Raw genomic sequence first — 18,974 nt, forward strand, 5'->3', positions numbered from 1 at the left:
GTCAGAGGAGGAGGAGTGAACATGCTACATCACCTGCATCACCTGCATCGTGGCTGGCTGTAGCTCAGGTGGCAGAGCAGGTCAGCCACTAATCAGAAGGTCGGTGGTTCGATATTTGCCTGCATGCCAAATATCCTTGGGCAAGATACTAACCCCATGTTTTCCTACTGGTGGTGGTCAGAGGGCCCGGTGGCGCCAGTGTCCGGCAGCCTCGCCTCTGTCAGTGCAGCGGTGGCTACGATGTAGCTGCCATCACCAGTGTGTGAATGACTGAATGTTGTGTAAAGCGCTGTACAAATACAGGCCATTTACCATCGTCACCTTGTTCTTTTTCATCATGACAGAAATCAGCTGTCAGTAAAGCTGCCTTCAGTGTAACGAGCAGCCGTGCATACATATGTAGCGACACCTCCACCCAGCCTCCACCGCAACCAAAGACCCTCTGAAGCAGTAAAGTCGTTGTGCGGCTAAAGTTTAAAATGTTTTTTACATTATTATTAACTTCCTGTGATGTCGAGCTTCACCTCAGGTTTAAAACCAACGTGAGGCCCAAACTTGGCCTCTGCTGACCAGACATCACACACTGCTAGCTCATGAGCTAACACACGACTACAACTTCACAAGTTGGCCGTTGTGTCCATGTCACACATGCTCAGTGTCGTGCACAGACACATATTAGGAGGTTGGGGTGTGATGAAGGATGATGATGTCACTTCCTGGTTGAAGCCCAGTAGGTTTAGGAGAGCTTGTAGTTTTAGATTTTAGCAGGAAGTCACAGACCATGTCTCTAACATATCAAACGCCTGAGCCACAGACTACAGGTGTGTGTGATCCAGCTGTGTGTGACCCAGCTGTGTGTGATCCAGCTGTGTGATCCAGCTGTGTGTGATCCAGCTGTGTGTGATCCAGCTGTGTGTGATCCAGCTGTGTGTGATCCAGGTGTGGCGTCTTGTGGACGAGCTCGGTCTGTGTGAAACCTTCGTTGTTGTGACTGTTGTGCTTGTGATTATTTGTCTGAAGCAAACATTGAGCGTCTCCTCATGGCGAGCTGGTATTGATTGCTTTTAAGCCCCTCCCACTTTGCATACCTAAATCACATGACCTGTGCGTCTGGATCTTGGTCACATGAGCGTGTTAGCGTGCGGGAGCTCAGACAGGTGTGTTTAATGACATCAGCATCATGTAAAGTTATGCGTTCATAAAACCACGGCGCTCATTTGGTTTTCTCGCTAACTTCCTGTTAGCGTGCTTGGTTGTGCTTTGGATGGAAACCTTCCTCCCCCTCCTCCCCCTCGTCTCCCACACGTTCCAACATGACGGCAAAGCTGAGAGAAACAGCGAAGCTGCATCTTTCTCTACATTCTGTTGATTTTTTTCACATCGCTATTCTGGTTTCAGATTTCCTTCGGTTGCTTAGCAACACCCTGCAAAGTTGACAAAGAAGTGTGTGTGTTCATCTCTCCATCTCTTTCCTTCAGTTGACTCTGCAGGACAAACTGCTGCTGAAGCGTCGCCGCGGTTACATAATGGGTGTCTCTGCAGGTGTTCGCTCACTTGCTGGGCGGAAACGTCCAATCAGATCTCTTTAATTTCAAACCAGCAGCACGCCATCGTCACACCGCCGTCATTCGCTCGCATCACTGTCACCTCAAACCTGCAACAGGAAACATGACATTAATGTAGGCTGTGAGTCAATCAAACTTTACTCGTACTGCATGCTGAACAGAGGTCACCTGAGGTCAGAGTCGTCACAGCTGAGTGACCACAGGAGTTATTAATGACGCGTGCACAGACCTCAAACCAGTCAAACCAGTCAAACCAGCACATACACATATATACATATAATAGAATTTAATACATATGGATGCAAAATAATTACTCACTGAAAAATAACAATAATAAAAAGTAAACACAAATACATTTTAAACATTCAGGTGTCGGTTCACTTTTATGGTAAAGATCCTCCAACAATACAGATCAGAAATTATATAAACAAGAATAAAATAATGAAATAAAATAATTATTAAAAATAAATCAGACAAAATAGTTTCAGGATAAATAAAAGTAAGATCTTAAAAAAGAGAAAAGAAATCAGAAAATAAACACAAAAGGATTGTTTAAAAATAGATTAGTTGTTTTAAATACAAACAGCAAAAAATATATTTAAAAATTAAAACCCTATAAAATAAAATTGTAAAGATTCTGAAAACCACACTGTTGGCTCTAACAATCACTCATGATGATGAAGATGATTTCATTAAACAAGCTGTCTCATCTCTGAGGTGGAGTCTCCTGCACATCGCCGCCGTCTCCTCCCACAGAGGCGGAGCTACCGCTCAGAGCTGCTGTCACAGCGTCCATCCTTGTAACGTCCACCTGAACCCGTGCAGCACTCAGACCATCCTCACTGCTGCTCTTCAACATCGTAGTCGACGCCATCATGAGGAAAGTCTTCAGGGGCAGACGCGGATTTGATGAAAATGGCACCGTGACGGATCTCGTGTTTGCAGATGACAGCAGTGTGCTGGCCGAGGATGACGCCGAAGCCACGGACGCTCTATACAAGCTCACACGCGCCGCCGAGTCATATGGCTTCAAGATAAACGCTGACAAGATGACAACAGATGGGTCGCCTGCCAACGTCTACCTCAACGGTATCCAAATAGAGCAAGTCCAGCAGTTCAAATACCTGGACTCACTGATCGAGCAAAGCAAGGTTGGTTCCACGGCAGAGATCCACAGTCGAATAGGTCACGCAACTGCAGCATTTGCTTCTCTAAATTGGTGCTTGTGGAAGCAAAAAATATTTCCATCTCGACCAAAATCCGCCTTTTCCGGACGCTGATCCTCCCGATATTGCTCTATGGATCTGAAACGGTGCTCAAAGCGGACCTCAACAAACTCGACGTTTTCCAGATGCGCTGCCTTCGACAGATATTACAAGTGTCACTTCGAGACCGCCTTCGAAACGAGGACATCTGATAGCGATGCGGCAACCAACCGCCAATTGAGGGGCGAATTCAGAAACGCTGATTGCGATGGTTTGGCCATGTGTGTCAAATGGATGCGAGCAGACTACCACATCAACTCCTCTGGCGTAAACAACCCACCCAGTGGAGAATCCACAGAACGGCACCAAAGAAAACATGGCTAAAACAGGTCAAAGATGACATCAGGGGCAGAATAAATCTCGACGAGGCCAGGACAATCGCCAACGATCGCCATGCATGGCAACGAGTTGTGAAGGAAATTCGACAACCATTGGCACCCACAGCAGCGTATGGGCTCAGGAATCGATGCACACCCAACACCAGCTAGGGGTCAAAGAGAAAGATGACCCCATCACTCTTCAGTTTCATGGAGGAACTATTTTCTCTCTAAAATCGACAAAGAGCAGCGGGCTGAATGTTGACTTCCTGTCATGCTGTCACAGCCATGATGCTTTCATGACGCTGCGGCGGACACGCGTGTGACCTCAGAAAATGTTGCTATCTTGTTAAAATGTTACTATTCAGCTCAGTTCAGTGATGTTTATATAGCAGCACAGCGACAGTCGCCTCCACGTGTTGTAAAGATCGACAATAATACACAAAACGTCGTATGAGCCGCTGTGAGCCAGCACAACAAAAAACTCCCTTTTAACAGGAAGAAACCTCCAGCAGAGCCAGGCTCAGGGAGGGGCGGGGCCATCTGCTGTGACCGGCTGGGAGTAAGTTGAGAAAATTTCATAACAGGCCCCTCCTACTTCCTGTCACTACTCTCTGTGGTTGCTCTGTTGCTGTGATTGGTTCTTAGGGTGGCTGCATGTTTCCATCCAATCCAATCAGTCACTGTGCTGTGACGATGTCACTGTGCTGTGGATGATGTCACCAGATGATGTCACTGTGCTGTGGATGATGTCACCAGATGATGCCACATGATGCTGTGACAGAGCGAGTAGATCCACGGTTATGTCCCACAGTGAGCGGCTAATGAGCGGACATCGATCACTCACCCCACAGGAAACGGTCTCACTCAGGAACGCCTGACTGCTGAGCTCAGGGTGCGGCGATGCTGAGCTCAGGGTGGAGCTGGGTCTGAGTCAGAGAATATAAAGAATAAAAACAGCAGAAGAAGAAACTGCGTTTGATTCTGTATGAACACGTTTGATCATCAGACTGTGAGTCAAGCACCGCCTGATCCCAGCACAGTCAAAGCAGAGCTGTGTGTGTGTGTGTGTGTGTGTGTGTGTGTGTGTGTGTGTGTGTGTGTGTGTGTCTGTGTGTGTGTGTGTGAGTTTGTTTGCTATTTCTTTCTCTGAAGTTTGCTGATGTCTCTGACAGGAAGTGCGACGTTCAGCTCTGCAGGATGCTTTGATTGGGGGATTCCTGGTGGTGCTCGCTCTGGTGTGTGTGTGTGTGTGTGTGTGTGTGTGTGTGTGTGTCTGTGTGTGTGTGTGTGTGTGTGTGTGTGTGTGTGTGTGTGTCTGTGTGTGTGTGTGTGTGTGTCTGTGTGTCTGTGTGTGTGTGTGTGTGTGTGTGTATGTCTGTGTGTGTGTCTGTGTGTGTGTGTGTGTCTGTGTGTGTGTCTGTGTGTGTCTGTGTGTCTGTGTGTGTGTGTGTGTGTGTGTGTATGTCTGTGTGTGTGTCTGTGTGTGTGTGTGTGTCTGTGTGTGTGTGTGTGTGTGTGTGTGTGTGTGTGTGTGTGTATGTGTGTGTGTGTGTCTGTGTGTGTGTGTGTGTGTGTCTGTGTGTCTGTGTGTGTGTGTGTGTGTGTGTGTATGTCTGTGTGTGTGTCTGTGTGTGTGTGTGTGTGTCTGTGTGTGTGTGTGTGTGTGTCTGTGTGTCTGTGTGTGTGTGTGTGTGTGTGTGTGTGTATGTCTGTGTGTGTGTCTGTGTGTGTCTGTGTGTCTGTGTGTGTGTGTGTGTGTGTGTGTATGTCTGTGTGTGTGTCTGTGTGTGTGTGTGTGTCTGTGTGTGTGTGTGTGTCTGTGTGTGTGTGTGTGTGTGTGTGTCTGTGTGTGTCTGTGTGTGTCTGTGTGTGTGTGTGTGTGTGCCTGTCATGCTGCCAGTCTTTGGAGCTTCAGAGCTGCTGCTCGGTTGGACGCCTTCCTCGGCGGCCTCGTGTTGGCTGCCGGACACTCGTGGGCTCGCCGCGCTGCTTCTGTTGGTTCAGCCGCGCCGAGTCGGGATCAGTCGCCGGTGGGCTGAACCGCCTGGGGAGGTCACAGTGAGTTTCACGGGAGCTGAAGCTGACTTCAGAGTCCCAAACAATCAATACTCCATTTATGCCGGATAATTTCTCGTGTGATCATCGCGGCGCCACGGCTAATGGCTTCCACCCAGCACATTATTATCTAATTAAAGAGTTACTGGAAGGGAACCAGCTGCTTCTCTCGCTGCTCGCACTAAATGAGTTTCTGGTGGTTTTTAAATGGCCTTTAATGTCCACTTGATGCACTCAGCTGCAGGAAAAACACAGAAGGAGAAACTTTAATTGATTCCAAACCAACAGCAGCTCAAACTAACCTCCTGATGTCACGTTTGTAGCTCGAGAGCTGCAAATAAACCTCGATGGTGCACACGGGGCTAGGGCTGTGCGATATGACCACAATCTCATATCCCGATATAAGACATCTATCGTCCTGACAACGATATAAATCACAAAAGTGCAACATTTTCTGTAAATTCTGTGAATCTCGGGCAGCTCGACTTGCGTGACGTGTTTGCAGCTGGGCGTCGTTTACCTGGAGTCGAGTGTTTTAACGATGCATGAAACGATACATTTTTAGACATGTAACGGCCGCCGTTTCTTTCAAAGTTTGAGTCTAGGGTTTCTTTCTCAGCACCTGACGGCTCTTTTTTGCTTCTCATCCCTAAACTCTCTGCATTCCCGTGATTAAGTTTATTTTATAAAGTCTCAAGAGGATCTTGAGCTTTATTGTGAAAGGTTTACGTGGAAAACAAACAAGCGGACAGCGGAGCCACGCGATGCTGTTACCATCGTTGTTGCTAACGACAACGCATAAAAACAGGCGCTTGTCCGTCCGTAATGTGGTTATATCAAATATAAGAGAAAGAAAGAACTTTAATAAATGAATAATATCTACAGTGACCTCAGAACCATGAAAAATATTGCTGTAAACAGTTTATTTTGCAACACCACGAAACATATGACAGCGTGATAGGAAACGATAGACGTTTTTATATCGTCGTCCGATATATATCGTTATATCGAACAGCCCTACACGAGGCGTGGACTCAGTGACAGTGAAGATCCACGGTGCAGTTTGTTGGTCCTCACCTGTGGGCGTGGACCACCTGGAGGGAAACCGTCAGTTCATGGGTCACACAGGATCATGATTGGTTCAGACCAGTGAGCTCACGACGAGTGAAGGGTCTGTATCCCAGCAGGATGTGATTTCTAACACAGTTATTGTTCTTCTTAGTTGATCGATGAGCCCGAACCGCCTGAGCCGACCTCAGTGAGCTCAGTTCTTCTGCATCCCTTCAGCCTGCTGGGACGCTGAGCCTCACAGCTCAAACACACAAACTTTCACCTGTTTTTGCCTTTTCGGACCCAAACTGCTGTTTTAAATGTTTTGCTACATCTACTAATACGCTTAGTTTTCTATGTTCGCTCCTGTGTCATCATGCCGCCATGACAACAAAGCAAACAGCTGTTTACTGAAACCTGGAGAACTTCATGACCTCACAAAGACCTGGGCCCTGTTTCAGGAAGCCGGTTTGGAAAACTCAGAGTGAAAAACGACACTCACGGTTGAGTAACCCCGAACTGTCCAACTCGGAATATTCGGTTTCAGAAAGGCTGATAACAATTAGTTCAGTCAACGCGGAGTTGCTTTAACCCCAAGTGAAGCGCGCGGACGAGGATACATGAAGCCCTGATAAGCGGAGCACAGATTAAGCGAGTCACCATGGAGACGGAGGGAAAGAAGGCGCGGTCAATGTATTTCACAGCGCTTGAGGCCGAAATTCTGATGGCAGCATATGCCGATAACATGCAAATTCCGCGGAAAAAAGTAACACAGCGACAGCTGCAAAAGCATGCATGGCAAAACATAGCCGACAGAGTCAATGCGTGAGTGTTAATATAAACATTGATCGAGGGATTTCCACCCATTTAACACGTTATTTTATCATATGTTATTTTATTTGTTATTTTATACATTTTATTTTGTGATGTGATGTGAGCGCAGGTGCAACCCAACAGGCCCCAAACGTGCCTGGCAGCAAGTAAAAATGAAATATAAAAATATAGTCCAAACAGGTAAGGTGTAATTGTATTATGAGCCATAGTGCTTGGTCTGTTTGTCCCATGTAAATCAATTGCAGTTAGAGGCTACATTAATTTTCTTTCTGTAAGCACTTATTGAAATTATCTGAGCACATTACAAGTACATATTTGCTTACTCTGTATGCTCAAATGTGGCCCGTTATAGCCAACAGAAAAAAAGCGGAGGCCCGAAAAACAGGTGGGGGTCCTCCACCACCACCACTCACAGAGGCTGAGCAGTTGGCCCTCAGCCAAAACAGTGGGCGCCCTGTGGCCGAAGGCATCTCTGCGGGGACATCCTCTGAGTCAATAACCCCGCAAGACACAAGTGCCTACATAGGGGGTAAATCCAAAATAATACATGATGTGCATACATCCTTTCTTCACAGTCACCTTTGCAGTGCTGCTCATTCATTTGATAAACTCTTTACCATAATGGATTATTTTGTAGTGAAGTTATTTTCCTACTGATCTTGCCTTCCCTCAGTCTTGGTTGTCTTTGAGAGCATAATGACAATGAAGTGTAAGGTGCTTGGTATGTTTGTTAATTGCCATTTGGTCCCTTGTAAGTTATAAGTGACCTGTATAAACCTCATATTCTATCAGTTGATGGTGATGGTGTACTGCATCTGGTGCAGCCTCCTGTTGAGCCAGACCAACATGCAGTTGTGAGTAATACTCCACAGATTATATGAGTTTACAGTAGAACAGCAATGTTGTTTATTTCTTTACTACAGGAAAATAATGAAGAAACATTGACAGCTGTTACAGAGGAGGAAGCAACAGAGACACTTTATGAGGTTTACATCTTTTAATACTTTGTGTACAGGAAACACAGGCGACCAATAAAGCCAGTTGAACAAAAAATCTGTTTATTCTTCTTTCAACATGTTGAGGTGATGGGTCAAAAGAAATGATTGTGACATATGGTGTCTCTGACTGCGCTTCCATCTTGTATGTCCGTGGGAGGGTCAGGATGTTCATGGTTTGGATCACTGCTGATGTTTGGTTCAGAAGGACAGTGTTCTCCTCTAATTGTGGCAATGTTGTGAAGAATCACACATGCCACAATAATGTCACATGCCCTTTCTGGGGTGACCCTGAGTCTTTGCAGGCACTGGAACCGGGCCTTAAGCATTCCGATAGTCATTTCAATTCTGGCTCTTGTCCTGCAATTAGCCAGATTATATCGCTGCTGTGGGCCCGGTTCAGGGTCAGGGTAAGGGGTAAGCAAATAGGGTAAACATGGATACCCCCTATCACCAAGCAAGTAGCCAGTGAACTCTCCTAAGACAGAAGGGTACACTTCAGTTCAAATGTCCCTGAAGCAATTGGTCTTTATATATTTTAAAGTATTTTCAACTCACCATGTCCAAATTTTGTGCTCAGTGTACATTCACGGAATATTTGTGAGTCATGGACAGAGCCTGGCCACTTGGCTTCCACATTTGTGATAATGTTGGCAGCATCACATATGATCTTCACAGTGCAGAGAACACAAATTAGCATCCATTACTATAATGAAATAATTTGTTAGTTTGAAATGCTACAGGGAACTATGTACCTGTACATTAATGCTGTGGAAAGACTTCCTGTTCACATAGTCTCCTTCATTTACTGAAGGAGCAATGATTGGAATGTGAGTGCCATCTGTACAGCCAATCACGCCTGGGAACCCTGAAAATAAATGTAAAATTTAAGTAGTAGTCCAAGTATCACCACATCATACATTAAGTTTTGTTCATCCTGATACCTGCAATTTTGTGGCATCCCTCTTTGATGAATCTTGTGGGTCTATGACCGGGGAACACCACAGACGAGTACAGGAGACGTTTCAGTGCAACTGTAACAGTCCTGACTGCCCGACAGACGGTAGCCTTGGAAACGTGCTCAGCGTCACCAATATTATACAGAAAGCTCCCGTTTGCAAGAAACCAAAGTGCAATACAAATAATATGTAATGAACTGAGAGCATGTCCGCGATGTGTCGCATGCGTAATATATGGCCTGAGGATGTTATCCAAATAAATTATAGATTGTGCTGAAAAACAGTAACGTTCACACAGGAAATCATCAGGAAATGATAAAATGTCCAAACGCGCTCTGATCACTCTCTCCCGGCGGAGAGCTCTGCGGAGAATTTGGGCTTCACGATCTACTGGCTCTTCAAGGAAGGAGCACGCCATGTCTGACACTTCCTACTGTCAGGTTTCCGACAAAGAGGCGGAGACAGTCAGGGTTAGTTGAAGTAAACCTGCTAGGGGGCAGGTTAGCTTCACGGCGTGTGTCGTCATAGTGACTCACTCAGGCTGCAGCTGAACTCGCTTTGTGAAACCGAAAACCCAGAGTTTTCGTTAACTCAGGGTATACTTACTCAGTTTTTCCACTAAACCGGCTTCCTGAAACAGGGCCCAGAGCTGGACCCTCTGGTGATCTGGTTCTGGCCCCTGTGCTGCATGTTTGACACTGAGTTAATATTCGTTTGTTCACTTTAGATGTTCAAAACCACCTTTGAGCTTCTGCACAGGTGTAGTTCTACAGCAGGTGGTGTAACATCTCCTCTCACTCTGTGAACAGCTTTGAAAGCAGTTTTAAATGGTAAATGGTCTGCATTTGTATAGCGCTTTTCTAGTCCATAGGACCCCAAAGCGCTTTACACTACATTCAGTCATTCACCCATTCACACACACATTCACACACTGGTGATGGCAGCTACATTGCAGCCACAGCCACCCTGGGGCGCACTGACAGAGGCGAGGCTGCCGGACACTGGCGCCACCGGGCCCTCTGACCACCACCAGTAGGCAAACATGGGGTTAGTATCTTGCCCAAGGATATTTGGCATGCAGCCAGGAGGCAGCCTGGGATCGAACCACCGACCTTCTGATTAGTGGCTGACCTGCTCTGCCACCTGAGCTACAGCTTTAAACCTGTGTTTGACTCGTTTCAGTGTTTAATAACATAAAAGGTCACATTTGTGATGGTTCAAGATTTTTTCATCTTCTGAAGTTAGAAAAACTGTAATTAACAACAACAACAACAATCTTTATTTATAGAGCACATTTAAAAACCAACGGCATGCCAAAGTGCTTAACATAGAACAAATTAACACAAGTATAATCAGTCATAAAAATAAAAGTGTAGAATTATGTTCACAGGAAAAAGCCACCAATAGAAAAAATATAACTATAGCACAATATAACTATGCCATCAACACACAATGGAGATAAGACATACACGGCGCAAATAAAAAGCATGATAGGAAAATTAGTAAAATAAATCACTGCAGACAAGGCCAGCATTTAACCGGTAGAAAAAGCAAGATTAAACAAATACGTTTTAAGCCGTGATTTAAAAGATTGAATAGAGTCAGACGCCCGGATGCCAATCGGAAGGTTGTTCCACAACTCTGGTGCGGCCAGGGCAAACGCTCGATCACCTCTAGACTTCAGCCGAGATCTAGGCTGCACCAACAGTAACTGTGAGGATGACCTTAAAGCCCTAGCAGGAACATATAAGCTTAAGAGTTCCTTAAGATAGCTCGGTGCTGTGTTATTGGTGATTTTAAAAGTAAACAGCAGAATTTTAAATTGGATACGGTATTTCACAGGCAACCAGTGCAAATCAGCTAGGACGGGAGTAATGTGGGCAAACTTCTTAGTTTTGGTTAGAATGCGTGCAGCAGCATTTTGGACTGTCTGTAATCTATGGAGGAGGGCAGAGTGGAGACCAAAATAGAGTGAATTGCAGTAATCCAGCCTCGAAGTTACAAAGGCATGGATGAGTTTTTCCAGGTCTTTATGCGGGATATACTGCCTGGCCTTAGAAATAAGGCGGAGTTGGTAAAAACTGGATCTAACGACAGCAGACACTTGTTTATCAAGTTTAAAAGAGCTGTCAAGTAACACGCCCAAATTCCTAACAGTGTCGGAAAAGGAGCTAGTGAGAAAACCAAAAGCATCACGAAGTTTGGCACGAAGGACGTCACTGCCAAAGACCACAATTTCAGTTTTCTTATCATTAAGGATAAGAGTATTTGCCAGGAGCCATTGCCTGACCTCACACATGCACTCTCGAAAACTATTCAAGGACAAAGCTAGGTCATCATTTAACTCAAAGTAGATCTGAATGTCATCAGCATAATAATGAAAAGCGATGTGATATTTCTCAAAGATAGCGCTTAATGGAAGCATGTACAATGAGAACAGAGTAGGGCCTAACACAGATCCCTGAGGGACACCACAACAGACAGGTACAGCGAAGGAAGAGGAAGTGGCCAAGTGAACTGAGGAGAGCCGATTGGAGAAGTATGATTTAAACCAATCCAAGGCAACACCCTTGATGCCTACAGTGTGCTCAAGTCTCGCCAATAAGATTTTATGATCAACCATATCGAAAGCCGACGATAAATCCAATAGCACTAGGACCGAGGAGCGCCCATTATCAGCCATTAGTAGAAGGTCATTAAGAACTCGGAGCAGCGCTGACTCAGTGCTATGATGTGGTTTGAAGGCCGATTGGAATTTATCATTAATGCTATTCTCATCCAGGTAGGCCTGGAGTTGAAGCAAAACTATCTTCTCAAGAATTTTGGCCAAGAACGGAAGCTTGGAAATCGGCCTATAGTTCGCATAATCATTATAATCGAGGTTCCTTTTTTTAAGAACAGGCTGAATTATAGCATGTTTAAAGGCTGATGGTACGCAACCAGAGAGCAAAGAAGAGTTCAAAAGGGACAATATACTAGGTCCAATTGCACTAAAACAGTCCTTAACTATACGAGATGGAAGAACATCATATACGAGATTAGTATTGTTCAGTTGTTCAACTAGACGCTTAAGAGTAGGGAGTGAAACGGGTTCAAACTGATAGAAGGAAGAGGAACAGTCAGGGGTAAACGCAGGGCCTGTCATTAAAGGAAGAGCAGATTTAAGAGATGAGACTTTATCTAAAAAATAATTTAAAAATTGTTCGCAAAGAACCGGGGAGCACGGCAGCAGCATAGTGGGGCAGGGGTTGACCACAGAGTTAAAAATTTTAAATAAAATTCGAGGATTGTTACCATTGGTAGAGATAATTTTTGAAAGAAAAGCTGCTTTAGCCATTTTGGCAGCAGTTTGAAACTTCAAGCGACTAGTACGTAGGATGTCGTAAGATGCCTGGAGTTTATCTTTCCTCCACCTTCTCTCATCCCGTCGACACGCACGTCGTAGAGCGCGAACAGAGTCACTTAACCAGCATTGTGAGTAAGTTCTGGGGCGCTTCATTTTAACAGGTGCAACAATGTCGAGGATGGAGGAACATGTAGTTAACAGGGTATTGGCAAAATTCTCAACCATGTAAGGGGTAAGACAATCTGACGTAATAGATGCAGAATACACAAAAGAAGCAGAGAAATTCACCACAGTATCAGCATTAACAGTACGCATAGGGCAAAGAGGAGCCTCAAGGTGTAATCCGGTATTACCTAGGTCAACATCGAAGATAACCGGGGAGTGGTCGGAAAGACCAGTATTTCTAATATCCTTAATGCATATATCCACACCATATGTAAAGACCAAATCAAGAGTATGGCCTTTAACATGGGTTGGTTCATTCACCCACTGAGTAAGATTGAAAGAGTCAGTCAATGCAAGAAAATCTTTGACCAATTGGTCATCCATACAGCAGACATGTATATTAAAATCACCAGAAATAATAACAAAGCCATATTTAAAAAGAATGGATCCCAAAAAGTCAGCAAATTCAGAAATAAACATCTTGTGGTATTTAGGCGGACGATAGACCACAACACACAGAGTAGTCCGAGAGCCAGTCAACTCCAATAACTGAGCTTCAAAGCTAGAGTAGATGGGGGAGGATAGCAGCCGAGCTTCATATTTGCTTTTAAAAACCGAGGCTAAGCCGCCACCTCTGCTAGTGAGCCTTGGTGAGCTAAAAAAGGCACAGTCAGGAGGGAGAAGCTCGGAGAAGGGGATGAACTCACCCGGGGAAGTCCACGTCTCCGTCAGAAATAGAACGTCCAGTCCCGTGGTGAGGAAAAAGTCATTTAAAAGAAAAGCCTTATTCGAGAGAGACCTGACGTTAAATAAAGCCATCCGAGTCCGAGGAGCTAGGTCATTAGCGGTAGCACGTCGCAGAGTGCTGAGGTTGTTATGTTGGACACCGCGACCGAGCGACGTTATCCAGGAGGGTAAGTTTGAAGGCCAGCAAGGCAAATCCAACGATGACTCAGCAGTTTAGCCGCAGAGCGGCTCCTGGAATTGTGGACGAGACGTGAAAGCTCACGGCTTGTAGAAGGGTAATCCGTAGCCATGGCTCTAAGATAAGCCTTGAGGCAGACGCGAGCACCACTCCTTCTACCCCGTTTCCTGAAGCGTTTCCTACGCAGAGTGTAAAAAGGTAAGTAGGTCGCACTGGTGGGGGAAACGGGCATCAAGGGGATAGCATCACCCAAGGTCCCGCAGGGGTCCAGTCGTTGGGGATAGGAAAACCGAAGATTCAGGAGCGTGTCTCTATCATAAGTAATTAGCGCACAGTCGCCTAGTGAACATAAAACCAAAGATAAAACAACAAGGAGTACTACACCGAGGCGCAGTCGAAATCGAAGACGGCCTGCCATGCACACCGGCGCCATCTTTAAAAACTAAAGAATGTAAAAACTGTAGCCTCAAACACACAATAATAACATGGAGTGAATTTATATATATATTAATATATATATAAACACCCAGCACGCCCCTGCGGGCGGTTTATCCTTCAAGCTCGGGTCCTCTACCAGAGGCCTGGGAGCTTGAGGGTCCTGCGCAGTATCTTAGCTGTTCCCAGGACTGTGCTCTTCTGGACAGAGATCTCCGATGTTGTTCCCGGGATCTGCTGGAGCCACTCGCCTAGCTTGGGAGTCACCGCACCTAGTGCTCCGATTACCACGGGGACCACCGTTACCTTCACCCTCCACATCTTCTCGAGCTCTTCTCTGAGCCCTTGGTATTTCTCCAGCTTCTCATGTTCCTTCTTCCTGATATTGCTGTCATTGGGAACCGCTACATCGATCACTACGGCCGTCTGCTTCTGTTTGTCTACCACCACTATGTCCGGTTGGTTAGCCACCACCATTTTGTCCGTCTGTATCTGGAAGTCCCACAGGATCTTAGCTCGGTCATTCTCCACCACCCTTGGGGGCATCTCCCATTTTGACCTCGGGACTTCCAGGTTATACTCGGCACAGATGTTCCTGTACACTATGCCGGCCACTTGGTTATGGCGTTCCATGTATGCCTTGCCTGCTAGCATCTTGCACCCTGCTGTTATGTGCTGGATTGTCTCTGGGGCATCTTTACACAGCCTGCACCTGGGGTCTTGCCTGGTGTGATAGACCCCAGCCTCTATGGATCTTGTACTCAGAGCTGGGTGTTGTGCTGCCATGATTAGTGCCTCTGTGCTGTCTTTCAGTCCAGCTTTGTCCAGCCACTGGTAGGATTTCTGGATATCAGCCACCTCCTCTATCTGCCGGTGGTACATGCCGTGCAGGGGCCTGTCCTTCCATGATGGTTCCTCGTCTCCCTCCTCTTTCTTGGGTTTCTGCTGCCTGAGGTATTCACTGAGCACTCGGTCAGTTGGGGCCATCTTCCCAATGTATTCTTGGATGTTTGTTGTCTCATCCTGGACTGTGGTGCTGACACTCACCAGTCCCCGGCCCCCTTCCTTCCGCTTAGCGTACAGCCTCAGGGTGCTGGACTTGGGGTGAAACCCTCCATGCATGGTAAGGAGCTTTCTTGTCTTTATGTCAGTGGCTTCTATCTCCTCCTTTGGCCAGCCTATTACCCCAGCAGGGTACCTGATCACGGGCAGGGCGTACGTGTTGATGGCCCGGATCTTGTTCTTACCATTCAGCTGACTCCTCAGGACTTGCCTGACCCTCTGCAGGTACTTGGTGGTTGCAGCTTTTCTAGCGGCCTCTTCATGGTTCCCATTCGCCTGCGGGATCCCCAGGTACTTGTAACTGTCCTCTATGTCTGCAATGTTGCCTTCTGGTAGTTCAATCCCCTCAGTTCTGACTACCTTCCCTCTCTTTGTTACCATCCGACTACACTTCTCCAGTCCGAACGACATTCCAATGTCATTGCTGTATAGCCTGGTAGTGTGGATCAGTGAATCGCTGTTTCGTTCACTCTTGGCATACAGCTTGATGTCATCCATGTACAGGAGGTGGCTGACAACTGCTCCGTTCTGTAGTCGGTATCCGTAGCCAGTCTTGTTAATGATCTCACTGAGGGGGTTCAGGCCTATGCAGAACAGCATAGGCCTGAACCTGAATACATATATATATATATATATATATATATATATATATATATTACTGTAATATCAACAATATATCTAATAATATCAACAATATATCTAAATATATCATTAGCATCATGTGACCATGTTATTGGTCACATGATGGGTCACCTTTATTTCCATCGTCATCATTAATATGAACCCGGCTAATGCTGGGCTGTGTGCAGGCGTCTGCTGCAGAAACCAAAAAGCTTCCAGCATCAAAGCTGCGCACAGTTGATAAAGATGAGGAGCAACAAACAGCTCTCCCATTATTCCCAGCAGCCACACGCCTGATTTAAGCCCCAACACTGCACTGACTCACCTTTGGAGCCTCAGACAGACTTTACAGGAAGTTTTCAGGAGGTCAGAGGAGGTTTTAAGCATTGAAATAAAGTGGAAAATAAAACTTTGACTTAAAACCATCCTGATCTGTCATTACCAGACAAAGTCCCACTGATGCAGAGGTGTCTTTGGTCCCACCTCACGGCGCTCAGGCCTGAAACCGACCTCGTTCTTTGTCAGCAGAGCTGTGTGTGAGCAGCTCCTGCCTCGGTGGAGTCTGGATGTGCACACAGATATCTCTGCATCGCTGTGACACTGACGCTCAGATCAAACCTCAGGCAGCAAAAGCCTGATTCTCCTGTTTCTGAGCGCCTCAGTGAGCGTTTATCCGGGATGAAGATCAGAGATAACGAAACTATCACCGTCACATTGATGCTTCATGAGCGTGAGCTCTGATTGGACTGATTTCCTGTTGTCTGTGAAACACCTGCGATCACGTCACAGTGTGAAAACCGACAACAGGTCTGATTGCTGACTCTCCTGATCAATAACAAGGTCAGGAGGGAGATCCCCGATCGATGCCTCTGATCAGTAATCTCTGTGTTTGTGTTGTCAGATCATCAGAAGTTGGACCGTGAAGCTCGAATCTGTCGACTACTGAAACACCCCAACATCGGTGAGTAATACTGCATGTACTGCATGTACTGCATGTACTAACACTGCTGTATGTACCTCGGCTGCTAACGGTGAGGGTGATGAAGGCGGTGAAATCACAGAGCAGTCGTTCTCAGAGTGGAGGCGACAGACGAGGACGCGGAGAGGTTTCCCTCCAACACGCTGATCTCTGAGCAGCTGGAAGGAAAACCTGCACCGTGTACTGGAGACAGCACGCAGTACGAGTACTGTGATACTGAGAGCCGCCTTCGTCAGTAACGTAGGGACTGTCTTCTGTACAATCAGGTTTGAATCGCATCGAAGGGTTGACGTGAGAGCCCGTCAGACCGTTCGATGATCGACTTACTTTGGGCTAAAGTGAGAATGCAAATGCAGATGTGAGAAACAAACAATCGATGAAAAGTGAGTTTTTACAACTGCAAAAAGGAGTCTTGATGCACGCTCGTGCTCCAGGTGAGCAAATCACCAAAAGTTGATTCTGTTCATCTGGATGTTTTCAGCGGGAGAAACGTTTCGTCATCATCAGGTGACGTCTTCAGTCTCAGCTGACTGCAGGTTTCAATCTTACAAACAGGACATTTGCATAATGACTGAAACCAGCCCACTGAGGGAACAATGTGCTGGGAGGTCAGCTCATGAATATGCACATTGTCATGGCCATTGATCAATAACCACGAGTCCCATGCACAGAGTTGGGGAATGGCTGAAATCATTTTAAGAGGGTGACAGATGTTCCCTCAGAGATGGGCTTAGGCCGCGCTTACCTCTGAATGACTGAGAGTCTTCCTCGAGGCTGTTAGAGATCTTGTATGAATAGATTGTGAGAGTTTCGTGAGCCTTTGAATGTAATGGCGTTGTGGAAAAGCTCCGCCTCCCCAAATTACAGCTGACGGCTTCTTCATCCTGACCTCAGGAACAGCCGCCTCGTCCTCCAGGACAGGTTTCTACATCTCTGCCTGTTGTCTTTTCCTGCTCATGTCCAGTTCACGGCCATCTTACTTTAACTTGTTTTATTTGCTTCCTAACTTTCTCGTTATGTGTTTTTTAATAGTTTTTAATGTGTTTTGGTGCTTTAATGACGCAGCACTTCAGTCTGCTTCTGCTGGATTTAAATGTGTTTGATAAATAAAGTGATGAAATTCGATGATGAGCTCAGAAATATTACCTGCAGAAGTCTGAGTGTTCATGGACCCCAGAGGGGACATTCAGCCTAAAAGTAAAATAAAAATAACTCGAGCAGTAAACGTGCAGATTTCATCCTGATAATAATGAATTACAGTCGTCCAGCCTGGAAGTAATAAATGCATGAACTAGTTTTTCAGCGTCACTCTGAGACAGGATATTTCTAACTTTAGAGATGTTGCACAAATGGAAGAACGCAGTCTTACATATTTGTTTAATATGTGCGTTGAAGGACATGTCCTGGTCAAACATGACTCCAAGGTTCCTCACAGTGTTACTGGAGGCCAAGGTAATGCCATCCAGAGTAAGAATCTGGTTAGATACCATATTTCTAGGCTTTTCAGGGCCGAGTACAATAACCTCAGTTTGATCTGAATTAAGAAGCAGAAAGTTAGCGGCCATCCAGGTCTTTATGTCTTTAAGACATTCCTGCAGTTTAACTCATTGGTGTGTGTTATCTGGCTTCATGGACAGATAGAGCTGGGTGTCATCAGCATAGCAGTGTAAATGTATGCTATGTCTTCTAATGATGCTGCCTAAGGGAAGCATGTATAATGTAAACAGAATTGGTCCTAGCACTGAACCCTGTGGAACTCCATAATTAACCTCAGTGTGTGAAGAGGACTCTCCATTTACATGCACAAACTGGAGTCTATTAGATAGATATGATACAAACCACTGCAGCGCAGTACCTGTAATACCTACAGCATGTTCTAATCGCTCTAATAGGATATTATGGTCGACAGTATCGAACGCTGCACTGAGGTCTAGCAGGACAAGCACAGAGATGAGTCCACTGTCAGAGGCCATAAGAAGATCATTTGTAACCTTCACTAAAGCTGTTTCTGTGCTGTGATGAGCTCTGAAACCTGACTGAAACTCTTCAAATAAACCTCTGCAGATGATCTGTTAGCTGTTTGACAACTACTCTTTCAAGGATGTTTGATATAAAGGAAGGTTGGAGATTGGCCTATAATTAGCTAAGACTGCTGGGTCTAGAGATGCTTTTTGAGTAAAGGTTTAACTACAGCTAGCTTGAAGGCCTGTGGTACATAGCCGATCATTAGAGATAGTTTATCATATTTAAGATCGAAGCATTAATTAATGGCAGGACTTCTTTGAGCAGTTTTGTAGGAATGGGGTCTAAAAGACACGTTGATGGTTTGGAGGAAGTAATTATTGAAGTTAACTCAGAAAGATCAATTGGAGAAAAAGAGTCTAACTTAACATCAATG

General features: G+C 45.7%; 1 protein-coding gene across 2 annotated transcripts in view; it reads left to right on the plus strand.

The window, feature by feature from the left end:
* Positions 1-18,974, plus strand: part of camk2a (calcium/calmodulin-dependent protein kinase II alpha) — a 51,505-nt gene that overhangs the window by 3,473 nt on the left and 29,058 nt on the right. For both annotated transcript variants that reach the window (XM_085471194.1, XM_085471195.1), the window contains exon 3: positions 16,499-16,558. In XM_085471194.1, coding sequence (XP_085327320.1) covers positions 16,499-16,558 — 60 coding nt within the window. The remainder of the gene's footprint in view (positions 1-16,498; positions 16,559-18,974) is intronic.

Source organism: Copadichromis virginalis, linkage group LG10 (assembly GCF_057382275.1).
Source record: "Copadichromis virginalis isolate Kocher_CV1m ecotype Utaka linkage group LG10, C_Virginalis_male_GT1.1, whole genome shotgun sequence".
In the NCBI taxonomy this organism is placed as follows: domain Eukaryota; kingdom Metazoa; phylum Chordata; class Actinopteri; order Cichliformes; family Cichlidae; genus Copadichromis; species Copadichromis virginalis.